The sequence below is a fragment of the Neodiprion fabricii genome, chromosome 2, assembly GCF_021155785.1.
Source record: "Neodiprion fabricii isolate iyNeoFabr1 chromosome 2, iyNeoFabr1.1, whole genome shotgun sequence".
NCBI lineage: Eukaryota > Metazoa > Arthropoda > Insecta > Hymenoptera > Diprionidae > Neodiprion > Neodiprion fabricii.
Genome location: NC_060240.1, coordinates 1163560 through 1190320, shown reverse-complemented (window position 1 = coordinate 1190320; position 26761 = coordinate 1163560). Strand labels below are relative to the sequence as shown.

At 42.9% G+C, this 26761-nt stretch overlaps 3 protein-coding genes across 8 annotated transcripts in view; 2 read left to right on the top strand and 1 right to left on the bottom strand.

Moving 5' to 3' along the window:
- LOC124175341 overlaps nucleotides 1-8168 on the top strand; it is an 11932-nt gene extending 3764 nt beyond the window's left edge. The window contains exons 2-10 of the mRNA XM_046555472.1: nucleotides 1842-2031; nucleotides 2408-2531; nucleotides 3116-3355; nucleotides 3799-4011; nucleotides 5156-5577; nucleotides 5634-5873; nucleotides 6468-6670; nucleotides 7152-7193; nucleotides 7313-8168. Coding sequence (XP_046411428.1) covers nucleotides 1842-2031; nucleotides 2408-2531; nucleotides 3116-3355; nucleotides 3799-4011; nucleotides 5156-5577; nucleotides 5634-5873; nucleotides 6468-6670; nucleotides 7152-7193; nucleotides 7313-7451 — 1813 coding nt within the window. The 3' untranslated portion in view covers nucleotides 7452-8168. The remainder of the gene's footprint in view (nucleotides 1-1841; nucleotides 2032-2407; nucleotides 2532-3115; nucleotides 3356-3798; nucleotides 4012-5155; nucleotides 5578-5633; nucleotides 5874-6467; nucleotides 6671-7151; nucleotides 7194-7312) is intronic.
- On the bottom strand, nucleotides 7905-20094 carry LOC124175364. 4 transcript variants are annotated; one of them, XM_046555550.1, is made up of 7 exons: nucleotides 19943-20094; nucleotides 15864-16340; nucleotides 15060-15225; nucleotides 14563-14772; nucleotides 10431-10600; nucleotides 10264-10359; nucleotides 7905-9785 (listed from the first exon to the last, which is right to left on the bottom strand). In XM_046555550.1, exons 2-7 carry the CDS (start codon nucleotides 15999-16001, stop codon nucleotides 9378-9380), a joined length of 1188 nt encoding a protein of 395 aa, XP_046411506.1. In that variant the 5' UTR covers nucleotides 16002-16340; nucleotides 19943-20094; the 3' UTR covers nucleotides 7905-9377. The 4 variants fall into 4 exon arrangements, with proteins under 4 accessions (XP_046411506.1, XP_046411508.1, XP_046411505.1 ...); XM_046555552.1 differs by lacking the exon at nucleotides 19943-20094 and adding an exon at nucleotides 19548-19870; XM_046555549.1 differs by lacking the exon at nucleotides 19943-20094 and adding an exon at nucleotides 18902-19201.
- LOC124175372 (abasic site processing protein HMCES) lies at nucleotides 19308-26573 on the top strand. 3 transcript variants are annotated; one of them, XM_046555572.1, is made up of 7 exons: nucleotides 19308-19427; nucleotides 24563-24750; nucleotides 24917-25151; nucleotides 25247-25564; nucleotides 25709-25816; nucleotides 25900-26051; nucleotides 26147-26573. In XM_046555572.1, exons 2-7 carry the CDS (start codon nucleotides 24731-24733, stop codon nucleotides 26283-26285), a joined length of 972 nt encoding a protein of 323 aa, XP_046411528.1. In that variant the 5' UTR covers nucleotides 19308-19427; nucleotides 24563-24730; the 3' UTR covers nucleotides 26286-26573. The 3 variants fall into 3 exon arrangements, with proteins under 3 accessions (XP_046411528.1, XP_046411531.1, XP_046411530.1); XM_046555575.1 differs by lacking the exon at nucleotides 19308-19427 and having other exon boundaries at nucleotides 24418-24750; nucleotides 24917-25121; XM_046555574.1 differs by lacking the exon at nucleotides 19308-19427 and having other exon boundaries at nucleotides 24420-24750; nucleotides 25250-25564.
- Nucleotides 26574-26761: the final 188 nt, after the last annotated feature.

The following is a 26761-nucleotide window of genomic DNA, read 5'->3' as shown; positions in this document are numbered from 1 at the left end:
CTGGTCAGGAGGCCGAAAAAACGCGATTTTTCAAGGATTTTTCACGAAGAGAGATTTCAGTTTACTTATATCAAGACTTACATACGTATTGAGGTACCATTGAACTTTATTCTGATATTTTTTATTTGTAAAAAATAATGATTTTTAAAGCTACTAAAGCCGATCTACGTGGACGATTCTAAAAAAAGGCGTCTTGCGGTGAGCGATATATCTCTGGACTGGATCGTCCGAAATGAAAAATCGATAAAGATTTTGTTGATATATGGTAGGAGAAAAAAACCTTCGCTCAAGGACTGAAAAATATATTCATAAAGCTTGTGTAAAAATTTGAGACTGATGAGCTTAGCCGTTTCCGAGAAATCTTGCGCATCGACTTTGAGAAGTTAGTTTTGAGAAAACCGCGTGCAAAGTTTCACAAACAATTTAAAACACCGGGGCGTCTTTGAAAATGTGCGCGTAACTTCAAGAATATTTGACGGATCGACATGAAATTTTCTGTGCATATACTTGAATGTATGTACATTACGAAAATGAAATTTAAAAAATCAATTCTTGTCAAATCCTGACTAGGTATAATATAAACTAGAAGTCTCCAAACGGAAGTACCAAGTCGTGAGGTTTCCTCGCTGCGGTTTAACCTCAGAATAGTACACTAATTTTTTTACCACCTAACTATACACCGGGGTACAAATGTACCCAACGCACCCCACCCCAAACGATGGTACCATTTAAAAATTTTTGAAAATTCGAAAAGTGTGTCATAATTTGACCTGAACCCGGCTTAATTCCGAACGATCCCGCTGCTTTGGCGGAAGATTTGAAATCACTGTGGGGAACATACGTACCGGAGAGTACCATGTTAGAGTTAATATCCCGGCGATGTAACTTGTGACAACGCGTTCAAACAATTGTAATAAGGCTCTGAAATGCACAGCGATGAAACCGATTCCCGGAACCGTTTAAAAGCTGTAAATATTCAGTTTGTCGTATCGAACACTTGGCAACGGATAGATAAAACGGTTGAAATGATTGCGAATTAAGAGCATCCAGCCGAGAAGCGGAGGACTCTTTTTCTCGCATGGAGATTAATTTCTTGCATCAGGGGCGTTTCAGCCGAACTCGACCTACGCTTGACCTTATCTGTTTAAATTCAGTCCTCAATTTTTTTCCGAATTTCACTAGCCCACAAAAAGACTGTGAATTTTTTTCAGAATGTTTAGATCGGACAGTTTCGAGTTGCGATGTTTTTTTTTTTTTTTTAAACGCCCATTTTAAGGAATATACATTTTTCAAGTAAACGTAGCACAAAAACTTGAGGTCTGCAAATAAATTTCATTAAAATAAAATACCGGTAAATTCTAACCTTCGAAAATAATCTGAAATGTTACATATTTAAGTTTTACCAGAGTATTCACCAAGTTCATACAACTTTCCACATAGTTTTCAAATTTCGAACCAAACCGAGTATTTTATTCTAATGAAATTTTATAATCAGATCTCACGTTTTTGAGCTAGTTCGTATTGAGAAATTTCATTCTTTAATCGTAACTCGAAACCATTCGATTTAAAAAATCTAAAAAAAATTCCGAGTATTCTTGTGGTCCAATAAAATTCGGAAAAAAGTCATCAGTCATTATATTCAAAGAGTTCGTTCGAATTTCTCGACGAAATCGGTACGGGAAAAGTGCAGGTTCGTAAATAGGTGTATCATCGAGGAGTTTCGCCGCAGCAGAGTCGACAAGAAATTTGAAAGTAACAAATCAGTTTCACCGTTACGCAAAAAATGCATCGACCGCGAATAAAATTGAAAGTACGCGGGGGTTTCGCCTGAATTTTTTCAGGACAGTCGACGGGGAAGCTGTTCACTGCGTGGCGATCAGCGGGGATGGAAGGCCTGGCGTCCACGTGTTCTACGTCAAGGGTGTAACGGAACGAAGAATTTGGGCCCAACGTATTCTGGAGGCTCTGACGCCAGTCTTTCCCGTTAGATACAGTTCCGAACTAGCGAGGGTGGGCTGGGCCTATGTCAAGGTAAGCCTCTCTCTTTCTCCCCTCCCTCTTTGCATCTCTCTCTCTCTCTCTCTCACTCTCACGCGAAGCGTCGGTAACGAAATTCGAAACGTCTTTAAAAGCAAGAAACCCTGTGCGAAATCTGAGAACTCGGAGTAACAATAATACTCGCGCAGGTAGGTACATACCTACGTACGGAGCGATCACTTTTCAAGGAAATCTACTTTCTACGAGCGATCGCGCGAGATGCAGAGAATCTCCCAGCCGCAGATTCGAGCTTCCCAAACCCGTGAATATTAGCAATTGGTTATCACCTGCACATCCAGGATTAACGTAAATGCAGTAAACAAGTCGTTCGAATCCACGATCCAAAATTGAAAGTCAAACTTCTTCGCAGGAAGGCGTTACCGGAACGTGGTTTCCTGCTTGGCTGCTGTTGCAACGAAGAAGCCTCTTCTACACGCGGTCAATGGATCCCGTTATCTTTGAACATCTGGACCTGCGGAAAGCCCGTTGCATAGGTAAAGCTTTCTTTACATACGAGGGTCGAAGAGCGATGTCCGACTCGATTGTGAGTCTTCGTAGATTTCGTCTCGTCTCTCGCGCGAACTCTGGAACGAGATAAAAAAAAATTCGCTCTCACGAACGGACCAAGCGCCGGTTTGTTGCCAAGCGAAGTTCAACGCCGCATGGCATCAGACAGGACAAAAAGTAATAGTCACGGCCGAAGAACTCCGTTCAAATCGCCGTTACTTAGACAAATCGCGAAACTAGATACAATGAAAATTGACGAATAACCGAGCAGATATGCTGTAAGCGTTTCCGTCAATTTGACAGGGTTCACAGCTCTGCTGTAAGCTTAAATCCGACGGTGGACGAACGAGATAAAGAAAGAGCGTTTGAACAGTACAATCAATCGCCCGGAGTCGATGAACTCACGATTATCACTACACGGACAGAAAAATACTTTCCCACAGACCTAGAACTAATCGAATTTACAAGAAACTGAATTCGACGGTGCAAATGTCACCGATAACGAATCGTCACCTCCTTACAATATCAAGGCATTGAACCCTTTCCACTTTTTATCCTTTTACCTCGACAGTCCTCAGAGAACACGAGGGACCGATCCCTGGGGGTGGAAGCGTTCCGGTCGTGGTTGTCGATGCCGGAGGAAAAAGTGCCCTACATATTGCAGCGCCGGGTTCGAGAGAAGGTCCTGCATGGAAGCACGCCCTCTACCAAGCGGCGACAAGCTGCGGTCCTGACATTGAGCAGCAGCAGCTGACGCAGGACAACGTGCCGGTCATCCTGGAGAAGTGTATAAATTTCATTTACACCCACGGTGAGCAGTTGTCATCGATAAATTATCTGGAAGTGAAATCAGACCGACACCGCGCGGTGTTTAACCGACACATGACAATCCTCAATTTGGCCTGTATAACCTGTACAGGTAGATGAATGTAGGTAACTTCCCGTGCACTGTCGTGACGTAATTCGTCATTGGTTTCCCGGAAGCATCTGACCACTCTCTGACTCAGTGCATGGAACACAACTAGACTAACAAAGGTTGCCCCACTCGCCTCTTTCACGCCTCGCTCTTTCCAGCTGCAGGACCGATGAAGGTTTAATGCAAACGTTGATTGGAGTCTATGTGGGGCGACCAAAACCCGCTCGTTCTACGCTTAGATTAACGGGCCTCGAGCTTGCTACTGGAATAAGATTTTTCCTACTCCAAGAGTGCAGCCATGCAGGTTGTGTCTGATCTCGATGTATTCCGATCCGCAGGTATCATGTCCGAGGGCATTTATCGGCGCAGTGGATCCAGTACCGCTGTTGCCCGCCTCTTGGAAGCATTCCGCAAAGATGCGTGGGTGACGCAAATCACGAAGGTTGACTACTCGGAGCACGACGTTGCGACGGTGCTCAGACGATTCCTGAGGGATCTACCTGAGCCCCTTTTGCCCGCCGCCAGTCACGATTCTCTTTGCCGAATCGTGGGTGAGTACAGAATCGACATTGTTGTTAGAATGAGGTAGAGTTTCTAGACCCCTGATTGTGAGACTGCGTTCGACACAAATAGCGGAAAATTTTACCCTCGTCAGTCTCATCGTAAGAGAATTCTCACCGCAGTAGACGATACGACTCTGACGTGTATAACACAATGTTCACCTAGCGTACCGCGAAAACCAGGCGTGGAAATGGTGTCAATTATTTATTCTTACACCCAGGCCTAGCTAACTTTCTCGCATCATTGCTAGTGAAATATTATATTTTTGTTGCTATATCTTTGCGATGCCAGCTTTTAGCGACGTGCAATGCAGAATCTCTCAACTATGTGAAATTGAACCAAACACCGTAAAAGAATATTGCAAAGGAAGAAAAAAATTACCTAAAGATTGTTAATGCCCCGGTGAAAATATAGTTCCGACTTCCGGTACACTAATACGATGAGTCCTCGCGGCAACAGTAGGTTTAATGTCGTTAAATTATAATCAACTAAGTACGCTGAGCCTGTTCGTGTAGGTATTCCATTATTCGTAAAATACGACAATGAGCATTCTGTCCCAATTGGCCTCCTACCGTTGGGAGAAAGAGCGTTCCGTTTCCCATAGTCAGTTTTAAATTTCTCATATAGACGTATACCAAGGGGCGACATTCTCAATGTTTGGTGAATCATCCAGAGGCTAAAAGAAAAAGTAAAAGGTCAATGCAAGTAAAAATGATCGGTTAACGAACTGTCCGTCTGAAACAACGAGAGGGACGCCCACGGCAGTGACCTGGGCCCGTTCGTTCAGTTCTACGCAGCGGCATGGCGTCCATAACAGCTGAGTTGAACGTTCCTTTGACGTGTAATAACTGCGCAGCGAATTAAAACCGGCGGCATTAGCATGCATTAGGAAAGCGCAGCGCAGTAGACCAGCGCGGCGAGGGGAACCCGATAACAATTCAATAAACGCTTCCTGCAATTACCACCAATTGCTTTTTATTTTATTATACGCACATATACTTGGACCGATTACTACGCTCCGGGTCAAATTAGTATGCATTGTGGATTTCATCGTCTTCGAACGCCATATTGACATTACTCGACACACTCAGGGTACGAAACTAATCGTTATTCTTTCCAACCACTGCCATGCAGACATGAAAAACACGGATGAGCGGGTGGCGAACTACAGAAGCAAGCTCGAGAGGTTGAGCACCGTGGCGGGGGCGACGCTCCGGAGGATACTGGCCCATCTTCACTGCCTGAGCCAGCAGAGCGCGAGGAACCGAATGACCGTTACGAACCTGTCAGCAGTGTGGGGCCCCACATTGATGCACGCCGGAGAGACTAAGAGCGACGATTGGAACCGGTCCGAGACGAGAGTGGTCGGGGACCTGATCGAGCTCTACCCGAAGCTCTATCAACTCTCCGCGGCGGACTTGGCCAGGGAGGCGAAGATCCTGGAGGTTCTGGAGCGGCACCACGTGTCCAACAATCGTCCAAGGGCGGCGCCCTCGGGGGACCTCAAGATCTGGATCTACGTGATCGCGAGGGACGGGGAATGCGTCAACGTCACGGTACGTCCAGAGTTCAACGGTCACGTTTCACCCTAATCATGCTCCGACCGTTGCAGCTTGGTCCCCACAAAACCGCGTTCGACGTGTGCAGAGAACTGGCGGACAAGACGGGCCATCAACCCCACGAGTTGTGCCTCGAGGAGTCGGCCCTTGGTGGTGACCTCGAACGTCCCCTGCATCACAACGAGAGCGTGTTGGAGACCGTCGCAAGGTGGGGGTACTGGGACGTCGAAGACAGAAAGGACAACGTCCTGGTACTCAAGAGAGACAGAGTCTACAAAGACATTGTTCCCTTGGTTGGTATATCGTCCGCTTCGATACGAAGCACAGTCATTCCATTTCATTCCATTTCATTCGTTACTCTCGGTGCCTTAAGAACAAGGAAAATCTCTGCGCGTCGGTTCATCTTTCATTGGGGTCAATTTAACTGATCACCGCATACAACGGCTCCAGTTTGAGCCGGTGCGCTAGAATACCTCCGGGGCAGAAGACTTTCTATTGTAAGGGATCGAAAGTGGGCGAAATTCAAGTTGCACCGGTGATTCTGCTCGCATGTTGCCGGATGTCTTTCTATCAAATTACTAGCGGGGTCAGCTAGTAACAACTGCATCGCAGCAGCAACAAAACCCGAGACACGCGGGCACCGTGAGTCATAATTCATGTATAATACATATCGGAATCGGGCGACCAAAACAGGATGTCGACCAATTAGGTTCCGTTGGTCGCAAGACTGTGTACGCTTATATGTTTACACCGTGACACCGCACACACTCGCACATACGCGAGTGTTACATCAGTCATCGGGCCGTGTGCGCGTTGCGGACTGCCAGATAGCCGGACTGGAAGCTGATTGCGTTTTTTCCTCATATCGATTGTTTGTGGCGTTGCAGGTGAACCCACCAATGACGATATCCGGAGAGCTCAAGTTTGCTGATAACAAGACTAAGAATTTCAAGAACTACTTGTTCGAGTTCAGCCAAGCCAAGCTCTGCTGCTACAAGGACAAAATGTGCGCGACGAAACTCCACGAGTGGAGAATCGAGGACATCGTTTGGTACCTGGGTCACGAATCGAAGCGCAATCCGCAGATGGGGTAAGCGGAATGACATGTCAGATTAAGGATGTATTGGCTATACATTCTCAACCAAAAGTGAGTCTCGTCGACAATGTTGTATACTTTGTGACAAGATAAAAATCGGAAAAAATTCGACCGCAATAAAGATGATACGAACATTAAATTTGAATAATAACAATGCCCAGAAGTTAGCAATAAATTGCTTAACAACTTTTCACGGAATGTGTTTTTTCGTTATATGAAATGAATTCGTTGGTTTTTCTGAATACATATGAATTTTTTGAAAATCTCATTATTTTCAAAATTTCCGTTCTCTTCAATGTTATCGATGAGACTCAATTTTGGTTGAGAATGTATAGCCAGTAGATTCTTGAGTTCTGATGCGACCCGGACAAGTTACATACTTGAATATCGTTTACTGTCGAGAACAGGTCACAGAACTGGAGAGCAATTTTTATAGAATAACTTAAAATTTTGATTCATTTCTCTCTTTACCCAGGTGGTCTATCACGTTTATCACGAAGAACGGAAAGCCCAACAGGTAAGACATCATTTGACACTCAACATATTTCAAGTACCTAATTATTGTAATAGTACCGAAATGATTTGTAGAATAAAGCACGCTCAAAAAAAAAACCTGAAATCCTGTATTATTTTCAGGTGCAAGGAGACTCCCTTCTTCGGTTACACCCTTGCTGGAGCGTTGAAGGGCGAAGAGTACCGTTGGTTGGCAGCAATGTTGTTCGGGGAGTACCAGCTGAACCTTCGCCCATCCGCGGTTAACCTGATGGACCCTTGAATTAGTTCCTTCAAGATATTCCTCGTTGTAGGTATATAATCAAGGTTCGCTTGCTGCCTTAACTTCAATCCAAGAGCTTCCTCAGTGCCTTACAAATCTTGCCCTTGCAGCGATTATAATGGAACCAATTAAAATTACAGTTAACCTTCAATTATTATCATTACGATCGTGAAATTGACTGACATGTTATGAACGCGATTAGTTTCATAACGCCTTGTGGGAAACTTACATGTTCCGTATTCCTTTTATATTTAAATTTGTACATAGTCATTTTTATATACGTGATTTGCGAAGAAATCGTTCAATGTTTTGAACCTCCTCGTATATGTAGCTTGACGAATGATTTTGTTACCCGCAGGCTGCAATATTTTTAATGTATTTTTAATTACGTTCACATGTTTTTAAATTTAGATGTATATTTGACATATTTAATGGTAAGGAAAGTCCATTGCATTTAAAGATTGTTGAAATTTTTTATCGGTTAGTTTTGTTTTCTCTTTTCTTTTTATCGCTAGTAGATCGGTGCTATACGTATAACGGTACAATAGTCCTTCTTTACATACCTATAGTACACTGTAATGGTAATGAATAAATCTGATGGAAAGTGTTAATTGTTCGATTTAACACCAAAGAAAAACGTTACATCGTTGCGGAGTGGCCAGCAGAGCGGCCAGCATTTTAAAAGAGATATTTGAATTACTGATGAGTGAGTCAGAACAAAAAAGATTTCAAATAACGTATAAATAAGTAATCATATAAATAAAGATAAGGAAACGACTGAGGAAAAGAAAATGTTGACTTTCTGTTCTTACCAGTGTGTTTTCTTGTTTTAATGTATACGAAGAAAAAAAGAAGATAAATAAACTATTGTTGTCAATTCTGTTTGATTAATTTCTATAAATATGAAGAACAAAATATTGCTTTATACTGTACTATATGTATAAAATATGTAATTATGAGTCTAACGTAGTTATGAAAAACAAAACATTACTAGTATACGAATACTTATATCGCCGAGTATCGACATTTTTTTTGTCTCTTTTAAATAATAAAGTATTTTCTAAATATAATTACGTTAAACATATTATTGAGCTGCCATTTAATCTTACGCATTCAAGGAAGCGTTACAATAACTACCCTTTTACATACACACACCTAAAATGTAAACGTGTACGAATTATTTATATAGATATACCGGGCACGTAACTAACTGCAGAGATTCGAAGTGATAAACAGAATTCAAAAATAAGAATTTAGAATAACGACCAAAACAACAAAATTTCCTTAGCTTTGTTCAAGAGATATTGCTTGTGGAAACCAGTCTAATACCTATAATGAGCATTTATGAAAACACCTCAATCTAGTTAAAACTTCAAAACTATACCTAACAGTTACACATGTAATTAGGTACACACTACCACGGGATAAAAATAGAATATAATTACCACATAATACCATTAACTTTGAAGATAATTCATAACAGTATTTGGTCCATCAGTATAAGGTATAATGCGTGGAGTAGTTTAGCCCCTCCCCCCCTTCAAGAAAGATAAGATAACTCTGGCTTTAACGCCAGAATCAATTTAAATCATTTAAAAATCCATTCGCAACGAGCAAATTGTTTTAAAACTGGTTAAATAATCTTAAGATATGAGGTATGACGTTTGTTTTACAAAATCATGTTACATCAAGTTAATTTTATCCCACTCCGTATCGAAAAAAAATAACTTATAAATACATGACCGTATATCCTGGAAAATGCAACTACGGTATAAGCATAGAGTCAATGTGCGAGCCATAACGACCAAAGTCCGTCTTCTCTTTTTCAAATCTTTCTCTTTCATACGTCGCGAAGAGTAAAATTGCGTCAGAGACATGAAAAATAATCGATGAATCAAATAAAATTCACGCATTGGTTTCTCTCAGTCATCGTCCGTTCAAATTCGGATTGTAAATGGGCCTATTAAGGATGCGGCCTGGCGCAGGGCCGGTTCTGACCTGGGTGTACTTGTTCCTGTTGTCTCTGGAATCCGTCGTGCTCCAATGAAGGTAGCAGTACCACCCAGCGATAATGGCGCCGAGGCCGTTGCAAGTCGCCGAGAATATCAAAAGTATCGCCAGGATGCTCTCGACCTCTGGACAGCTGAGGTCGACGTACCGAAGAATCGGTTCAGGAACGACGGTGAAATCGCCTCGGGGACGACACGAGCAAGTTTCATTCAGGTCGCGAGGGGTGCAATCGGTACGGGCCAAACGGGCGAGATGCATGGAGGAAGACACGCAGGCGACGATACCCGCCAGAGTTGCGAGTCCCGACAAGAAGACGCTGAGGACCTGAAATCGGTGAGAAGAGGATGAATTTCCTCCGGACGAGAAGTATACTCATTACTCAGGTATGGGACAATCTGTGCGCCACTCAATAAGGGGTTATACCTAGTCAGGATTTTTCAAGACTCGGTTTTCGTTTTTAAAATTCATTTTCGTAATGTACATACATTCAAGTACATGCACAGAAAATTTCATGTCACTCCGACAAGTATTCTCGAAGTTACGCGCACATTTGCAAAGACGCCCCGGAGTGTTTGAAAGTGCTTGTGAAAGTTTGAACACAGTTTTCTCAAAAAAAAAAAAAAAATCATTATTCTTACAAATAAAAAGCATCAGAATGAAGTTCAATGCCACCCCAATATGAATATAAATTTTTATATTAACAAATTGAAATGTCTCTTCTTGAAAAATCCTTGAAAAACCGCTTTTGTCGGCCTCCTGATTAGGTATAACCCCTTAACACGGAGCGTCAATTTCATTTCACCTTCGCCGAAGATATGCAAAATCCATGACTCGAGCCGGTATACTCGTTTCTGAAGCAGCACAGCAGAAGAGATCCGAAGCATCCGGAGAGCAGGAGCTGTGGTTGACACATAGACGGATATTTATTACTCGCTCGGTTCACTGGATGCAGCAGACATTCATACTCACGGGGATTCCACTCCAGTAGGGGATATCGGTTATCGGCAGGTTTGGCGCCCACACCAGAAACCAAAGCGCCAACGACGTGACTGCCATACCAAGGATCAATTGAACTGCGGCCAGACACCTGGCGAGCACCCGGTGCACCAGCAGCGTTGGCTGGGAGGATTTCCGTGGAGCTGTTGATGAGGAGGCTCGGGTTAATGGAATTCACGACTTCGTCGTTTTTCGAAGAGCGGTAAAACCGCGCGGATCAAGATGGAGGTGCAGTCATCAAGTTTCCAAAACATACGTCAACCGTATATTTCACCACACGATGTGTACGTGACCTTTCGCATCTTAAGATTAGCCAGCGATATCACTTCATATTATTTACGCATTACTTCTGAAACGAGAATTGAGAATCACGTCGTCGGGTCAAGGATGCCAGATTATGAAGTATTTAACAAACACGTGATATATCGCACTTTTATATCAGTCCCTTTCTCGGGAGTTTCTAATTTAATTGAGCACTGTGAAATCATGAAATGCCTCGCGATCAGGCCTCGCGGTCTTTGAAAAGGCAGGGACAGCCAGAGAATCTGGTCGATCCGTCCTTGCCTTGTACGGATAGTAGGACCCAGTTTCTCGCTGCAACTCCTCGGCAGTCCAGCGACTTACTCGGTTTACAAATATGGGTACGACGTAACGTCCATTAGCCGTCAGGTTAATTGTACACACCGCGCTGCTGTCCACCTGCAGGCTGTGTTAACCACACGGCGGCGACGATGTAAAATTTACGCTTCGGTTGTGGATATAATACCTGCGGGAAGTTTTGTAGGTAGGTAAGTTACAGAGGATACCTGCACACTCTATCAAGAGGGGTGAAAATTTGAAGGAGTTCCATTGTCCTCAAACAATGGAAATTTCCGCCCAAGGAGGAGAGCAAACGACACGACTACGCACGAGCAAAGCTCGCACGAAAACAGTTTCTTCAAATAATACCTTCCATGACACGGTACACCCGCTGATCAGGTCAGGTGCCGTTTCCTATGATGGGGTCTCAACGCTACGAGTGATGAAAACGAGGTCTAATCATCGCCGCAGGATTCCACTACCACCTTATTGTTCCTTTTGCGTGCCAAGTGTCGATTAATATCGGATACAACAATACAATGCGGATCAGGAAAATTCAGGAGGACAATCTCTATTGTGTCTAATCGTGAAGAGACTGATCTATGGTCTACAGGTTAAACAATCGTGGTCGCTTTCGATGATCAATACTTAAGATCCACTATTGCCAAAGCGCTGTAGACTCTAATCTTCCGTGACTGATCGCCAAAGAGTATCTGTAGTACAAGTCCAGAAACGAAGGAACCTTTTCACTCGGACAATACAGGGGAAAAAATTGTTAAAAATACGTTTGAAAAAACGGAAGCCTGATTCGTTCCCTTAGCTCTTTGGGAGGTGCTGGGGAGACTGATGACACGGAAATTGAAATGGAAAGCAAGTGTGCTACGGTGCCAGTTAAGGCGGTGCTTAAAATATATACCTAACATGCATTCAGAAGCAGCAACTACAACCACATGCAAGCAGAAGCACGTGTTCTGTGCCAGTCCATTTTTCTCGACGTATCTAGATCCGTACTCACGATTTTTTAAAGAGTTTAGAACGGATACCAAGATGTATAATTATCTCCATCAGTCCTTCTGAATTATCGTCCCGCATGTCTGACACCGCGGACTAATAAATCCTCCTCGCGTGTTTTTCCATACATATCGTGCGTATATTAAAATTGATTCAACGTACATTATCGGTTTCATTATCATCAAGAAACTCGTCGGCTAACAATTTCTTGAAAGTATAATGTGCTAGGTGCATGGAACGTCGGTTTTAGTTGGAGAAAGTTGTCGCTTTTGATCAGCTAGTCAACACGCAATGGCTAATTATACCGACGTAAACATTCCACGACGACCTAATTAGTGCGCAAGGGTTTGTCAACACCATTTGCGCACGCGCCAAGCGAGTAACGAATAGTTAATAAACGATTACACCCGTACCCTTCGAGGCTAATGACGCCTTGGCGAGGAGTTCAGGTGACGAATAAAGTTCATTTCGGTATTAACAACCACGTGTCGTAGGATACTCGTAAAAGTAAAATATAAGGGCATTAGCTCTGACTACGTATATATCAGATTTTTCAAGTAATTTCATCAAAGGTACAACAGATGTGGCGAAGCATCGAGCTGACAAAGAATACAGACGTAGAAGAAAAGTGCTCAGTCACACCTGGCTGGGTTACACGATCAGTCTTTGAAAATTGGAGCAAGCTGTGCGAACCGAACTGGGGAGTACAACGATTTGTCGTCTCGTTTCGTTTCACATCGATTCCCTAATTGCTCGACTGGCTTCGGTTCCCGAACGTAATTAGTCGCTCGGTTAGTGCCTATGCTGCATTCTATTGGTCATTCACCGTAAACTAATTGCAGTACGCAAACAGTAATGTCGAGGATGAACAATTTACACGGTTTGCTGTACACAAAATATTACATTTTTTGTCACCAAAGCGAGATGAATAACAAAGAATCGACATGGAAATTCTCCGTTTCTCCGCTTTTCTCTACTATAATAGAAAGTCAAACCCAGATAGCATACTGTTGGCTGTTAGTTGACTTAATACCGACAGAAATTCTCAGTCAATCATTTCAAGTCAACTGGGAATAGGCATATTATGAGCCTATCGTTGAGTGTACACTGAGTAAGAGTGCGCGAGTGTCTTTTGAAATGTCATGGTAAAAGCAACATCCGCCGTCAACTATTATTAGGTTTTCAGTCGGCTGCGAGCAGTCAAGACGAAAAGGCAATAATTTGCAAGTTGGCTAATTACGTGGACTAATAGTCAACTTTCGACAAGTATGAGATAGCGATCAGTCAGTCTAACTGCCATCAAACGTTGACGTTCATTCGGCACACGAATGCGCTCGCATAAACGATCATTTGTCCGAGAAACATCCAAAACTTTTCACTTGACTTTCCAGTGGTAACTGGAATGAAGTGACACCGGGTTGTCCGGTCGAATCGCCTTACACTTGGTATTTCAGAAGACATTCGTGAACACGAAGTATACCACATGCCAACTTTAAGTCGTTTTTCGACGATTTATAGCCACTAAAAAATAGTCTATCTTTTGCCAACAATAGATTGGCTAGAACGTCGTCCTTTTTTAGTCGAATAATGGTCAGCCTCTGGGTAAGTCTGCTACCTGGGAAAGCAATACGATTCGAGTCGTCGGTTTCTTCTACCTGATTCAGGTTAGTCTGGCCCACGACACACGCAGAGGCATGTAACTGGCACTTTTCCTTCGATCCGAGGAATGCGCGGTATACGTCGCTTATTGTTTTCGACGAGTGTTATTGCATTCTCTGGGTTGTTGTTTCCAGCTAATCGTACGCGTGTGCCCCAACTCATCATCGTGCATATATTCCAAGTGTTTGTCTTCCTCCGTTCGTTGTACAAAATCACTTGCATGGATCGCCTGGGGTTTGACTCTAATTAATGCCTAATGGTAAAACAACGTGATGCATCCGCAATCGGGCGCACACGATGACTAATTACTCGTGGCTGAGAGAATACGGATCGTGATACCACAAAAGTCCCGATATCCTGTTATCCTTCCCAGAAGGACGTTACATCATAAGCAAATATCCGCTGCAAACAATAATCGCTTGACTCATTGTGCACACCTAAGTCCGAGAACTGCTTTGTCACACGTCACGACCGTCGGACCTAATTCGTTCCCTTTAAGTGAAAACCCTATACGACCTTCGAGATTTTCCGATTATTCCGCAAAGCGAAAACTGCACACTCCAGCGATCCCGACCCTGGTGAAAATTTCTACTATTACGAATTTTTAAAGAAATTTTAACATTCCGTATTATTTCTTTCAAAATTGTAAATATGCATAGTTTTTCGTAAAGAATTATGAATTTTCGTGAAAGATTTTAGTATCTTGTACATTTTTTACTGAAAATGAGAAACTATGGAAATAATTTACAATTTTGTAGAAAAAATTGTTTCCGTACGAAATGTCTCAAATTTCCTAAAAATTCGTAGTAGAAAATCGTAGAATTCACTTTCACCATGGGAACGTCGGTACACTCACCGTTTCCTGTCCTGTTCATCACGATCATCCGGCTGTGCCTGAGGGAGTTCCGGGTGGGTGTGTGTCGGCCAGCGATCTGCGAGGTGGTCAGGTTTACCGGAACTGTCGTCGACAGGCAGGTCGCCATAGAAGGCGCACGCCCGAGCTGAGGGTCCCCCTTTTCCTTTTCGAGGCGGAAGATCTTCCCGATATGCCCGGTCGACACGGCACCTGCGTAGTGATCGAGATTTGCGATTCATGTGTATTTAGCGGACCCTGACGATGAGTCCCGGACGGGGCTTAAGTACGTTAACGTAACGAAATATTGAAACTAAAATCATTGCTCTGAAAATTTAGAACGACTTTAAAGGAGTTTAATTTACAAAATCTGAACGCACTCTGCTTTTTAAACAATCGATTACCCGATTTGAGACGATTCTGCTGTTGCGAAATAATGATTTTTCCTAATAATCAATCGTTACGTCAACGCTACGAAATTCACTCTCATTTTATATTACCGATCACTTTTGGGCTGTGGATCCTTGTCACATTTCCGGCACTGACCGCGCTGCTCACTCGACTGTTCCGCGACATCGGCAATAACGACCCGTCGTCTCGTACAACCTGATTCAAATTCCCCGCGCTGACGGCCGACGAAACGCACGGCGGCATCACTGGCACGTCCTGTAAATCGAGAAACGATTTTCATTTTAACGAGGTGTTTGGGTTTTCATTAGCGTGTATCGTTTTAACCTGTGACGTGTTTTATTTTTGATGTTGTGTACACGAATTGCTCGATATAGAAAGTCGAAAACAACACTCGGCTAGTCTCTAAATTCGTTGTTATTGTTTTCGGCGCGAAACTCGACCGACACTCTCTACGTCTTTAATGAAATTAATAATTCTCAAAGCACAATTTCTGTTTTTAAAATATTTTCTCCAAACATGAAACACGTTCCGAAGTTTCAGACTCGAACAAACATGCTTCGTCTTGCTTTCGTTCTCCCTGTTTCTCGATAACTTTAACTCTGGAAACCAGGATGACAGTCACAGTTTCAACAGGTTTTTTCAAACCCAAAAGAAAATAAAAAATAAAAATAACCAGCGAATCCGCGTATCAAAAACACTTTCAAAAACACGTTGTGAACTTTTGTTTGAATTGCGAATAAAAAGTGATATTTTTTTACAAGCTTACATCGTATCTTCCCGTTTCGACCGCCCTCCTTTGCTTTTAAATCGTTACATCGGAAGTGGCTCGAATTTCAAAATTTACGAGTCAACTCGACACAACCGAGCGCAATTGCGAAGTATTCAATCCTCACCTTGAAATTGTCGTAGAAACTGACTGGTCGACTGCGCGGGACAAACTGACCCCCGTCTCCGTTAACGGAGTCGAGGACATCCCCCGTCGGCAGCGAAGCACCCCGAAGGGGCTGCTGCGCACGCATATCCGATGTCATTCCGTGCTGCAGCCGGCGTCGAGCGCTTCAAGCTTCCTGCTTCCAGTGCAGTTCAGGGGCTATTTTTATTTTCGGAAGGCGTCGCGTCGAGGAGTTGGCCGATGATGCCTCGCGGTTAACAAGTAACCAGCCCCGTTACTTATTCCGAAAAGCTGATAGAACCCGGCTAAAGACCATTGAAATTTCCGGTACTACCCGGTTTGTACCGGTGCGGAATCTTCGCCTGTAGCTGCATCTTCGTCCTCTTCGTCATCTTTCTTTCCTGCCCCTGATCCCCATTATCTGCCCCCACCCCTTCTCCGCTCGTTATCTTCGACTTGAGATTGCTGCGAAGTTGCACTGTTGGAAATAATCTGTGTTCAGGTGTAAAACCGTTGTAAAAACATTAAAAAATGCACAATTGGTTTTTTTGGTGGGGGGGGGGGGGGGGCGGGATAGAAGAAACGATAATGAGATAAGAATGTTTCCATAGCCATTCTCGCGAGACATGCGGCGTGCAGTGTAACTGATGCAAATTCAAATTTGGAAAAAAAATCACTCGATCGATATATTAATAGCTATAGAAACGCGTATGGAATTTTCGATAAGTTAATTTGAACATTATTTATCAACAAATAAGTGACCTTCTGTGGTCTCAAATTGAACATTTTCATTCAAATATTCACCAATTACCTAAAAATAAATATTTTAAAAATCCCCCACGCATTTATCTAGCTATAGTCGTGTAGATTGAACAGTTCTTTTTCTACATTCAAATTTGCACCAGTTACAGAGTAGCCATTTTTAAACGTTTGTTGATAGTAATTTTTTGTACTATACTTAAATATATGCCTAACAACTCCCTTAAATATTATTATCAGACTACCTTTTCTTCCAGCAAAAAAAAAAAAGTGATCAAGAAAGCGCTTTTCTTTTGTTTTTACACTGACGTTGCCCGTTAATGGTCGATTTTTGATTCTAAATGATTTTTCCATCTCCCAAGATAACTCGCAGGGACATTTTCATTGATATAATATAAATTTGTGGCGCGCGTTGCATCCGCTGTGCTTCCGAGAGATGGATTGGATCGGAATGACGAACGGCACCGGGACGAGTGATGGATGCTGGCAATTATAAACGGAAGCTTTCTCGTATATTGCTGCTTTCCTACCAAACAAAGCGAACCAGCCGACGGTCAGGTTGATCCATGTTCGTAGGTGCGACACACGCCTCGAATAGTCGCAGCCAGCATCGACGGTGACGTATCTAAAAGCCACGTGCCCGGGCCACGTGCGCGAACAATCCGTCACCCGGAATCCCAGAAATACTTTACAGGGAGTGAAGCGCGAGCTGAATATCGCTCTCCCTCGGCTGCTGTCTGCTTCCATTTTCGAGGAAGAGACGGAGACCGATAATCTCGACGGTTTTTCACCGCGATTATCGCCGTATATACTGTATCCGCGTTTTCTCATCGTGTGGGACGAGGAGGACCACGCGTTGCGCACTTAGCCGCTGTTGGATTCTCCGACCTTAATTGGGAAACGAGCTACATCCAGCGCCAACGCGAAACGCTTCCGGACACTTAGCGCTGCACGGAGAGGTCAAAAATCTGCGCATTCAAACATTGCTGTGTGGAGCCTGAAGACAACAGCGATTGCACAAACTTACAGATCTGTACGTGTGTTTTGCATTTATTGGTCTTAACGTGACACTGTTCAAATTTCACTCTCAATTTAACGTGGCTCGGTGTTGCCTAAAGACGAATGTAAAACTGTTGCAATTAACTCTATCAAGAAAATTCAGAACAACGCCAAATTCGAGTACGTATATTCGCAGTGTTTATATGTATAACAGGTCAGGATGTATAGTTATACATATAGTCCGTAAAGTGTACACGTAAAAGTAAATAAAAAATATCACAATGATTGGTAGCTACGTCTAAATATTTTCTTACCCCTTCCCGGTTTTACAACAATTGTTTTTTCAACATTTGTCACAAATTTTTTGAATAAAACCTTTGAAACAAAAGATAAAAAACGAGGGACCCTAATATATACGTGATATACGTATACGTATGTACGTCTACTTCCGTAGGTATAATGGGAATTGGCAGATTGTCAACGAAACGGTCTTTTCGAATAAATTCGGAAAATCGCACATGACGCTGTACAAGTCGGATGCTATCCCTGATTCCTAAACGTCATTTTCTGCGAGTCCGGTTTTTTCTTTTAAATTTCCTCCAATTATAACATAGACGTAAGGTTATGAAAGAAGTGATAAATATAAACCCGTTCCGCGTGACAGACGCATCTACTGTAACCAAACACCGTTTGTTCAAAGAGTTATTTTCTCTTTCCGTCTTTCACCTTCTTTTATTCATTTATTTCGAACCAAGAGACGTTTATCCTTTATTCATTCTGTTTCTAAAAGTAAATAGTACGTATTGTCTACACTTACATCATACGTTGTATACACACACACACACTACACGGTGCAAAATACTTGTCTGGTATAATAGCTAGTACGGTTCAGAATATTGTCACTTACACATCTATATGTCGAGGTCCGTATGTATATGCATATATTTATTTCCGTACACTCGCTTAAACTTGGGTATGCTATACCCACGTTCATTACGTCGCCGGCTGCATTCCGATTCAACGCAGCACGCGCTCCGAAACGCGCCTCGCTTTTTCATCCGTACACATTGGCTTCTATATATACTTACATAGGTATATCCGTGCACCTATATAGGTACGTACGTATAAATGCACACGTCACAAAAGTCTGACGAATCGCATGCGGTAACGCGGTATATAATAAAAACCCAGATTTCCATTCATATGAGTGAAAACAAAAACCTGTGACAATAATCCCATACCGTGTATATAATCTCACAATGCGTGTACAATAATTTATACCTATAATTTTTTCTTCACGGAATCGATGATCGAAAACCCGTCAAGCAACGCACTGTGCATCAAGTGCAGTATCAAACGTTGTTTGTACACTTGGTCGAAATTATTTTTGGTGTATAATTAGCTGTGAACACTCTGACCGTGCGTGACACCGCAGTTTTAATTAAAATTCACGATAGAAAATTTGGAGAAAGAGCTCTGTGACACTTTGAAATGAAAAGTTGAAACTGAAAGTTGATTGCTCGACGGGACGCGAGCCGTTAAAATTCGTCGCGGCTTCGAAGGCGCTCCGACGACTGAACGTTCCGCGGTTGCCGGTAACTACGGAGGACTGAGGACCGAGGAAAGAGTAGAGAGGAAAGAGGACGGAGGGCCGAGGAAAGAGGAGCGAGCTAACGGGCCCCTCCAAACGCCTTCCAACTACCACAATGTCGTGTCCCGTACACCCACACGAGTTACACAAACATGCCCCGCATCGCTGATGAAGGAAATTGTGAAGAATCGCGTCGACCGAAGAAATACTTCAACGGTATTTTGTTTACTCGAATTTTTCCGCCGATTGGTAAGAACTGGCGCCTGGGTGAAGATATTAGTCATTGAAACCTCGCTGCCGGGTTCATTAGGTACAACAGCGCCATCTGGGTCTCACCTCGCGTTTTTCGATCCAATTTTCGGACCTTTCCCGACTGGATACTTCAATTTTCATGCGTAAACCACGCTCTCGGCGACTGATAGAGAAAATTTACTCATTCAGTTTTATCGAAAAATCGAATTACTCGATTTTTGAACTGATATTCCAGGTCCCGCGAGCCAAGTTTTGGAATTACACTTAAAGATAATTTGCTCCAAGTGCAAAGGATCGTTGAAATTCCGTGGCTTTCGAGAATGTACGTGAATTTTTTATCGCTCAACATTTCGGACTATAAACGGATGTTTCAGGGTATTCTCGAAATGTCATTTGAATACAACCGTTAAGACGAAACTATCACCTGAACAATGTTCTTACGCAAGCATACGAGGCGTATAAATTATCTCGAACATCACCTGTCTGGCTATATGCTCAACTCGGCACACACTCTGCGCACGTCTACACCTACGCAGGTACACAAACGTCGGGAATACAGCACTCGGCGAGCGCCATTCACGTACAGTCGGTGCCCAACGCACAGCGCCCACCGGAGGCTACTGGACAGTTCTCAGCCGACTGGTCCACCTTGAGCAGCCTCACCTTCCATTCTTTAATATCTTATTTGTGTCTCAATCTAGGCGAGAATCAAGTGGCTCTGAATCGTCACGGAAGAGCAATCGCTGCCACACTAGGCGTTCATTCATCGAACAGCCGCTCCGTGTGGCCCATTACGATTCGCTTCGGACAATTTTTTTTCTCTCTCCTTCTTTTTTCTTCTCGAACAGCCGACTTGAGTCACCCTGAGCAGCTAGGATAACCTTTCTCCGCACCGCGAGTCGCGTAGGTTTCTCAACACATCGATTTACAGAAATCATGTTCAGGTTTTCGCTCCGTCATTTATGCTCACAGCTTCGCGCCCATCTCGCAAGGAAGATGTGGATTTGTAATGCGTCAGACCTCGTGAAAGCGTGAATACAAGCGCACCTATCTCTTGGTCTCTGCACCGCGCGCGTGTCCCTGCATTTTAATCGAACTCATTTAAAAGTCGATCCCCCTCCCCGCCTATGTCCACGGGGCAATAAACGCTTAGCGCTGCGCTTGTGAATAAAGCTGAGAACCGGGAACCCACGCTTTTCGATCCTTGTCAGCGCCGCATACGCGGCATGCCTACTCGCTGAGAACTCCTACGGGAGGCCCTCCAAAACGAAGAGATAATGACGAGATGCAGAAACTATGCGTCCTCTATCCCTCCCTCCGCGTGTCGGTATTCAAAATCGCCCTAGTTTGACTCAACCCTCTGATCCTGCCTGTCGTTTCCTGGTGGCGAACAGATCGTTCTGCGTCAGGTCCCATCGAAATATCTCATTTTTCGGATTTTCGATGGGGTTCGACTAGTCTTGAAAAAAATCTCACAATTGCCCCTCAGACGGTAAGGAATTCCTCAAGATGGGCCCGCTTCTCTACCGCTTCTGACTGCGGCCTCTCTGCGGTTGAAAAGTCGCAGTCTGGCGCCGAGTTTCAAACGTGCGATTACGGCTGAGTAGCTCTCAAAGCTTCCCGGAGTTATGGAGGGCTTGAAAAGCTGCTTGGGAAGGGGATTCCTCGAGGCGTGATAGCTAGGGGATAACGCGTCCATTTTTTCATCATCTCTTTCCTTCTATTTTCAAGCGCAAATCATAAACTGCACGCATATGCAGCTTGCCAGCACTTTGGCATATCGGGGAAAAAAACCCACGGCAACTGTGCCATAAATATTTGGTAACGCAACGCGGACATAACTCATGATCAATGCACACCTTTTTATGGTCGCTCAAACAATCACACTCGGAAAGTGTGTAATATATCTGGACGAATATAATTAGTGATGAAGAAATGAGAATTGCAATTTATGCAAATGTAAACTCGTTAAGAAATTTGAATACCTCGATCATTACCTGCATCATGGCGAGCTGATTTATGACACACTCCTATATATTATGCTATGCACAAATGTGTTTGAACTTGTGCGTAACTTCGTCATTTCATGGTCGAACGAATTATCTCTGCTTGCGATAGAGAGCCCTTGGCACGGCCCTGTAATCTAGCATGCCGCACTCGGAACGGACTGCATGTTTATATTCCCATCACGACAACACGAGCACTTGAGATATCAAGCTGCAGGGATCTTTTGTTAGGTACATAGTGAGAAGAATTGGGGGAGAAGAATAACGAAAGAACGTAAGAAAGAAATAGTGAAACAAAAGAATGCACGCCAAGTCGCACGCGTAACAAACTAACAACGAAATTCTATACACACATATAAGCTCTGCGTTACGTAACCTGAGAGAAAAAACGTATCTTTGACTTACACAAAGCGAAATCCGAGCGCTGCAGTAACTGGTATGTTTATGAAAACGTGTGCAGCATGGTAGGTACTGCGCAGTGCATGCGCGGTCACCTTTCAATATGCTGTATTACTGTCATTGTCATTTATTGTTCTATGCATAATACACGAATGTACGGATACGTTACAACAACCTTATACCGTATAGTTGGTTCTCCTGTATTCTTGAGAAAGAGCATGCCTAGAAAACACTGTCATTATCATACGTACGACACGTAATCGCGTCACCGTAATTATCCGAAGATTTCCACATTCGGGGAACATGAAATTAATTTATGCCACGAAAAACCCAAATTTCATGGTGCATTGGAGTGTTGTAATGGTCTTAAGCTCCGAAGATACAGTAAATAGTTGAAATTCTTCCACGGTGAACACATTTCTTCTAATGAAGACTAGGCCGATAATCTAACGGCAATCACATACATACTTGCGAGTTTCTGGCGAGCCGTGCAATAAATCGTAAATGCAAACGAACATTCGTGAAAAGGATATAATGCATTCTTACAAGGCAAGAACATGGGACAATGAGATAGGTGAAAGGAAAAGAACCGGTAAAGCGTTAGGATTGGTAGCGTGGCGGTTGACGATCCTTTTCGAGGTGAGCTCACTGAATGTTGTGACTCGATTTTGAATGAATCTATCTCATTTGATATTACTTTCGCTAATTTTAAACAGCAGCATGATAAAAAAATTCGCGCAGACTTGAGGAAAAGACACGCATTACACCATACAAATTTATCCAGTTATTAGACGGTGGATTTTACCGCCATGCTATGCATTAAATAAAAAAAGATAAACAGGAATTTCGAAAACATGCGACTCACTCATGCCGCATCATGATCTCATCGCGTAGGGCGTCTTACCGCAATTACATTGTCCTTGGCTCAGCTTTTGCTACAGTGTAATCAGCTCGACGGTAACATTTTTTACAGAAGATCACTAGATCAGGTGTACTTCAATGTAATGAAAAACTAAGGTTTCATTTTTTTGACAATTTTTACAATTTCAGTACGTATTCTGAATCCGCCTGTATCCCTGCAACTGAAATTACACTAAAGTACGACCCGGTTGCCTAGACTCAGGCACGTATTTTCACATGAATACGCCAGCGTGCAGGCATTTAGATTTACGCAAACGTAAAGCGCAGCTGCTCAAAATCACACGTCTTTAAATTTGTACAAAATTCTCTACTGCGTGCATAGACACAATATGACTCTCATCGATGGTTGCCGATCAAGATATCACAAAACTGATTAATAACGTGACAACATTGTTTTTAACTGGAGTTCTTTGTCGTATCTATCGACATTTACTGAGATATAGCATAATAAACAAATAAAGAGGTGAGATTACCTGGAGTCATCCACGATTGGCGCTAAAAACGTCCTTCGAAATCCACCTGCATCGTATACTTGAATAAGACGATCGTGTCACACGCGCAGACTGATTACTGTTTCAAAAATCGAACAAAACTGTTTTAAATACCGCAAGCACTTGATTCGCAGCTTCTCATTTTTATTGAAGGAGGCTGTTTCAGATGGCCAAACTGGTAGCCGAACGAATACGATGCAAATCAAACCGCCGAATTTTGTTCGCCCGATAACGACACTCGTACTCATTGCCAATAACGGAGTGTGCCACATCACAAATGTACGCTCATATTTCCGTCCGTTCTGCGTGTTTTTTCAGCTGATAGAACGAACTAGCAACAAAAATACACGATTGTTTACAGCGTCAGAAGATTCGGTCGTGAGCGATGACAAACAAGATGGCGGCTCGATCTACTGTCGATTGTTATTCTATGACGTCACGAAACCCATCAAAGTACAGTAAATCTATCGTAAACACATGCCGCGAATGCTGTCTAGATAAAGTTGACAGAATGAATAATAGATATATATTTCGACGGTTACAACCGATAATAATATTCCATTATTTATATACCTATGCTGAAATTCCTTCCCAGCCAAAACCAGACCAGTCGCATTGTTCGACTGCGACTTGGAATGGTCTAGAAACTCTGTACTTGCAACCATCTTGAACAACTTCAAGCCTAAGGTCTTCCCAACGATGTTTGTCCCCGGAGTGTCAAATGTCGTTGCACCGAACGGTTTAGAAGTTTTTGAAAATGTTTTAAGGAGCGGTTGACGCCACATCTAATGTCCGTATTCAGCTATTAGAACGTGACCTGCCTTCTGTTGACTGATTTTTACATTTAACGAACGAGAGCTTATACTCAAAATTATCGAATCGTCAGAAATAGTGAATCATTGTACTCTTTGTTCCACCGGATTTTATACAGCATATGTAACCAAGGCATATTGTTACATCAATTTAGCCGAGACAAAGTTACACAGCGTTCGAATCAATTCGAAGGTGACTTAAATTTCGGGGCCTAATTGATAGTACAATATTGTGCCATTTGTAGCGTCCCAATCGATCCTAAACCATTGACTGATGATTATGAAAGATAGATGTAGAGGAACGATTCAGCAAGCTTCGATATAAGAACTCCCTACAACTACCGGCTCTGTCACATTGTGATTGTAACCATAAGAGAATCCGTAGATAGAGAGAACTACCATTACCGCCAAAATAATACCCATGGCTTGCTACCTTTACCAATATTTAATCAACGCTTAAACAATTATAGATTGGAAATAAACGTGGGAACGATTCGAACCATTCGAACGCAATTGATGAAGTGTAAACAGTCGGCGGTTTGGCCGTCAAAGTTAAGCCGGCAAGTCAATTTTGAACTAGACAGTGGAATCGTGTTGCTTTAAACGGGTTCGAAGTTGAACAAAGTCGAACGGACGAGATGTGCGGGCGTACTGCATGGTAAGTTGTTAACAAGTTCTGGTACGCCAGCTCGGCTAATTGAAATAATTGGCATAATTGTAGCGCATGAGACGCTGTTCCGGAGTGCCTGGTGTTCCAGAACTCAGACTTGTGGCAGGTGTATACGATGTCAACACTGCTTGACATGTTTCTCATTCTGTTTCAGCACCTTGGAAGCCGTGGAGTTGTGCCAAGCCTGCCCGCATAAAGGTTCGGCGGGAAAATACCGCTGGACTCGCTGGCAGGCGGGCGATGCCGGAGCTGGAACTGGCTATTGGCCCTCGTATAATCTCGCCCCGAGGGACATACTTCCGTGCATCGTTGCCGGGCGATATTTCAATGTTGAGGAGGAACGAGTACTACATCCTATGGTGTGGGGAATTATACCTCGATGGGTCAAGGTCAAATTTCCAAACACGCACGACCCTGACTGCCTGCTGGGAAGTGTCTGTATCTATATTCAAGATTTTTTTTTCCTTGTATTCACTTTGTTTAGCAGGGCGACTATAGGGAGTACAATGTAGCACCTTACAACGCTCGCTGCGAAGGCTTGTTTGAATCCAAGGTATATTCTCATCCTTTGTTACACGGTCAACGATGCGTGATAGTATGCGATGGTTATTACGAATGGAAAACAAGAAGGCAGACGGTCAAAGGAGTCAAGCAACCTTATTTCATCTACGCTAAACAGGATGAAGGTGTCAAAATTGAAGATCGTCAAACTTGGAAAGCCGAATGGTCGGAAAATGACGGATGGAAAGGAATCAAGTTATTAAAAATCCCTGGGATATTCGACACATGGTTGTCGGGAGAGGTATTGAATCTTGTTACAAGTTTATAAAACTCCACTAATGATCGTTGCCCAATTCTTTGATGACATCATTCTGGAACCTCTTCAACGATACCCAAGCGATTAGATTAAAACAGGTTCTTATTAATTAACGAAAACTTTTTATAGAAAAAAATAGTATACAGTTGTTCGATGATAACTACCAGTGCCGAGGACATACCGTCATGGCTGCATCACCGGATTCCCATGGTGTTGGAGAGTGAAGAAGAAGTGGCAGTATGTTTTTCAAATCATAATGAGATAATGGACAAATAAAACGAATAGCTTGTTACACATTAATGTTAATTATTTGCATCCAGGATTGGCTGGACTTCACAAATGTTTCAATGCAGGATGCGTTGGTAAAGTTACACCATCCTCCAATAGACTCTCTTCAATGGCACCGAGTTGACCCAAGGGTGAATGACTCACGATTCAATAACATCTCTTGTTACAAGCCAATCGTCATTGGGTACGTAACAAATTTCAAGTAGTTTAGATCTATTTAGTAATTTACGAATTCATTTCCTGCTTTCTAATATTATTTATTAATTTTATTCTGTCCAGGGAGAAGAAAGACGAAGCGTCTTCATCCGGCATGGTGGCTTCTTGGCTACAAACTGGAAGTACGACAAGTGTGGAAGTTAAATCCGAGATTGACGCCGGCAATGATGAATCACCTACCAAACGGTTTAAATCAGGCTAATTATTTTCAACCGAAAGTAAAAAAACATGTACCATAGCATAGTTTTTAAGTCAGCATAGAGTAAATACGCTCCTATGTCGCAAAAAAAACTTTCTCAGGAAAACAAAATTCGTTAACATTGTCATAGGTAGTAAGTAAGTGAAACAATACAAATACCAGTTATTTCAGCTGTGTACAATTAATTGATAATAGAAACGATGGATAGTGATAACCAAGCGACGTTGACAGAGAATCTTCCTGCTCTGTGTTGCGATGTACTTATTTTTCGTATTTTAATAAATTATAAGATTTACCGCAAAGCTTCTTGAGATTTTACATTGGATATATTCTACTTGTTACATTTCGAAACCAAAAGAACCAAAGGATTCATCCAATTGGTCAGTATTAAAAAATCCGTCAATTGGCTTCTCACGAATAACTGTTTTAATATTCAAATCTCCCGCTCATTTTGAGGTGGCGTTGCATTGTGGCGAGTT

What these genes read in the sequence shown, in the direction of transcription:
- LOC124175372 (XM_046555572.1), top strand. Translation starts at nt 24,731, where the DNA reads ATGTGCGGGCGTACTGCATG. An exon ending in ATGTGCGGGCGTACTGCATG is followed by an intron (nt 24,751 to 24,916) that starts GTAAGTTGTTAA and finishes ATTCTGTTTCAG; the next exon opens with CACCTTGGAAGCCGTGGAGT. An exon ending in TACAAGCCAATCGTCATTGG is followed by an intron (nt 26,052 to 26,146) that starts GTACGTAACAAA and finishes TATTCTGTCCAG; the next exon opens with GGAGAAGAAAGACGAAGCGT.
- LOC124175364 (XM_046555550.1), bottom strand. Translation starts at nt 16,001, where the DNA reads ATGACATCGGATATGCGTGCGCAGCAGCCCCTTCGGGGTGCTTCGCTG. An exon ending in CCACAGCCCAAAAGTGATCG is followed by an intron (nt 14,773 to 15,059) that starts GTAATATAAAAT and finishes ATCACTACGCAG; the next exon opens with GTGCCGTGTCGACCGGGCAT. An exon ending in TTTGCATATCTTCGGCGAAG is followed by an intron (nt 9,786 to 10,263) that starts GTGAAATGAAAT and finishes CACCGATTTCAG; the next exon opens with GTCCTCAGCGTCTTCTTGTC.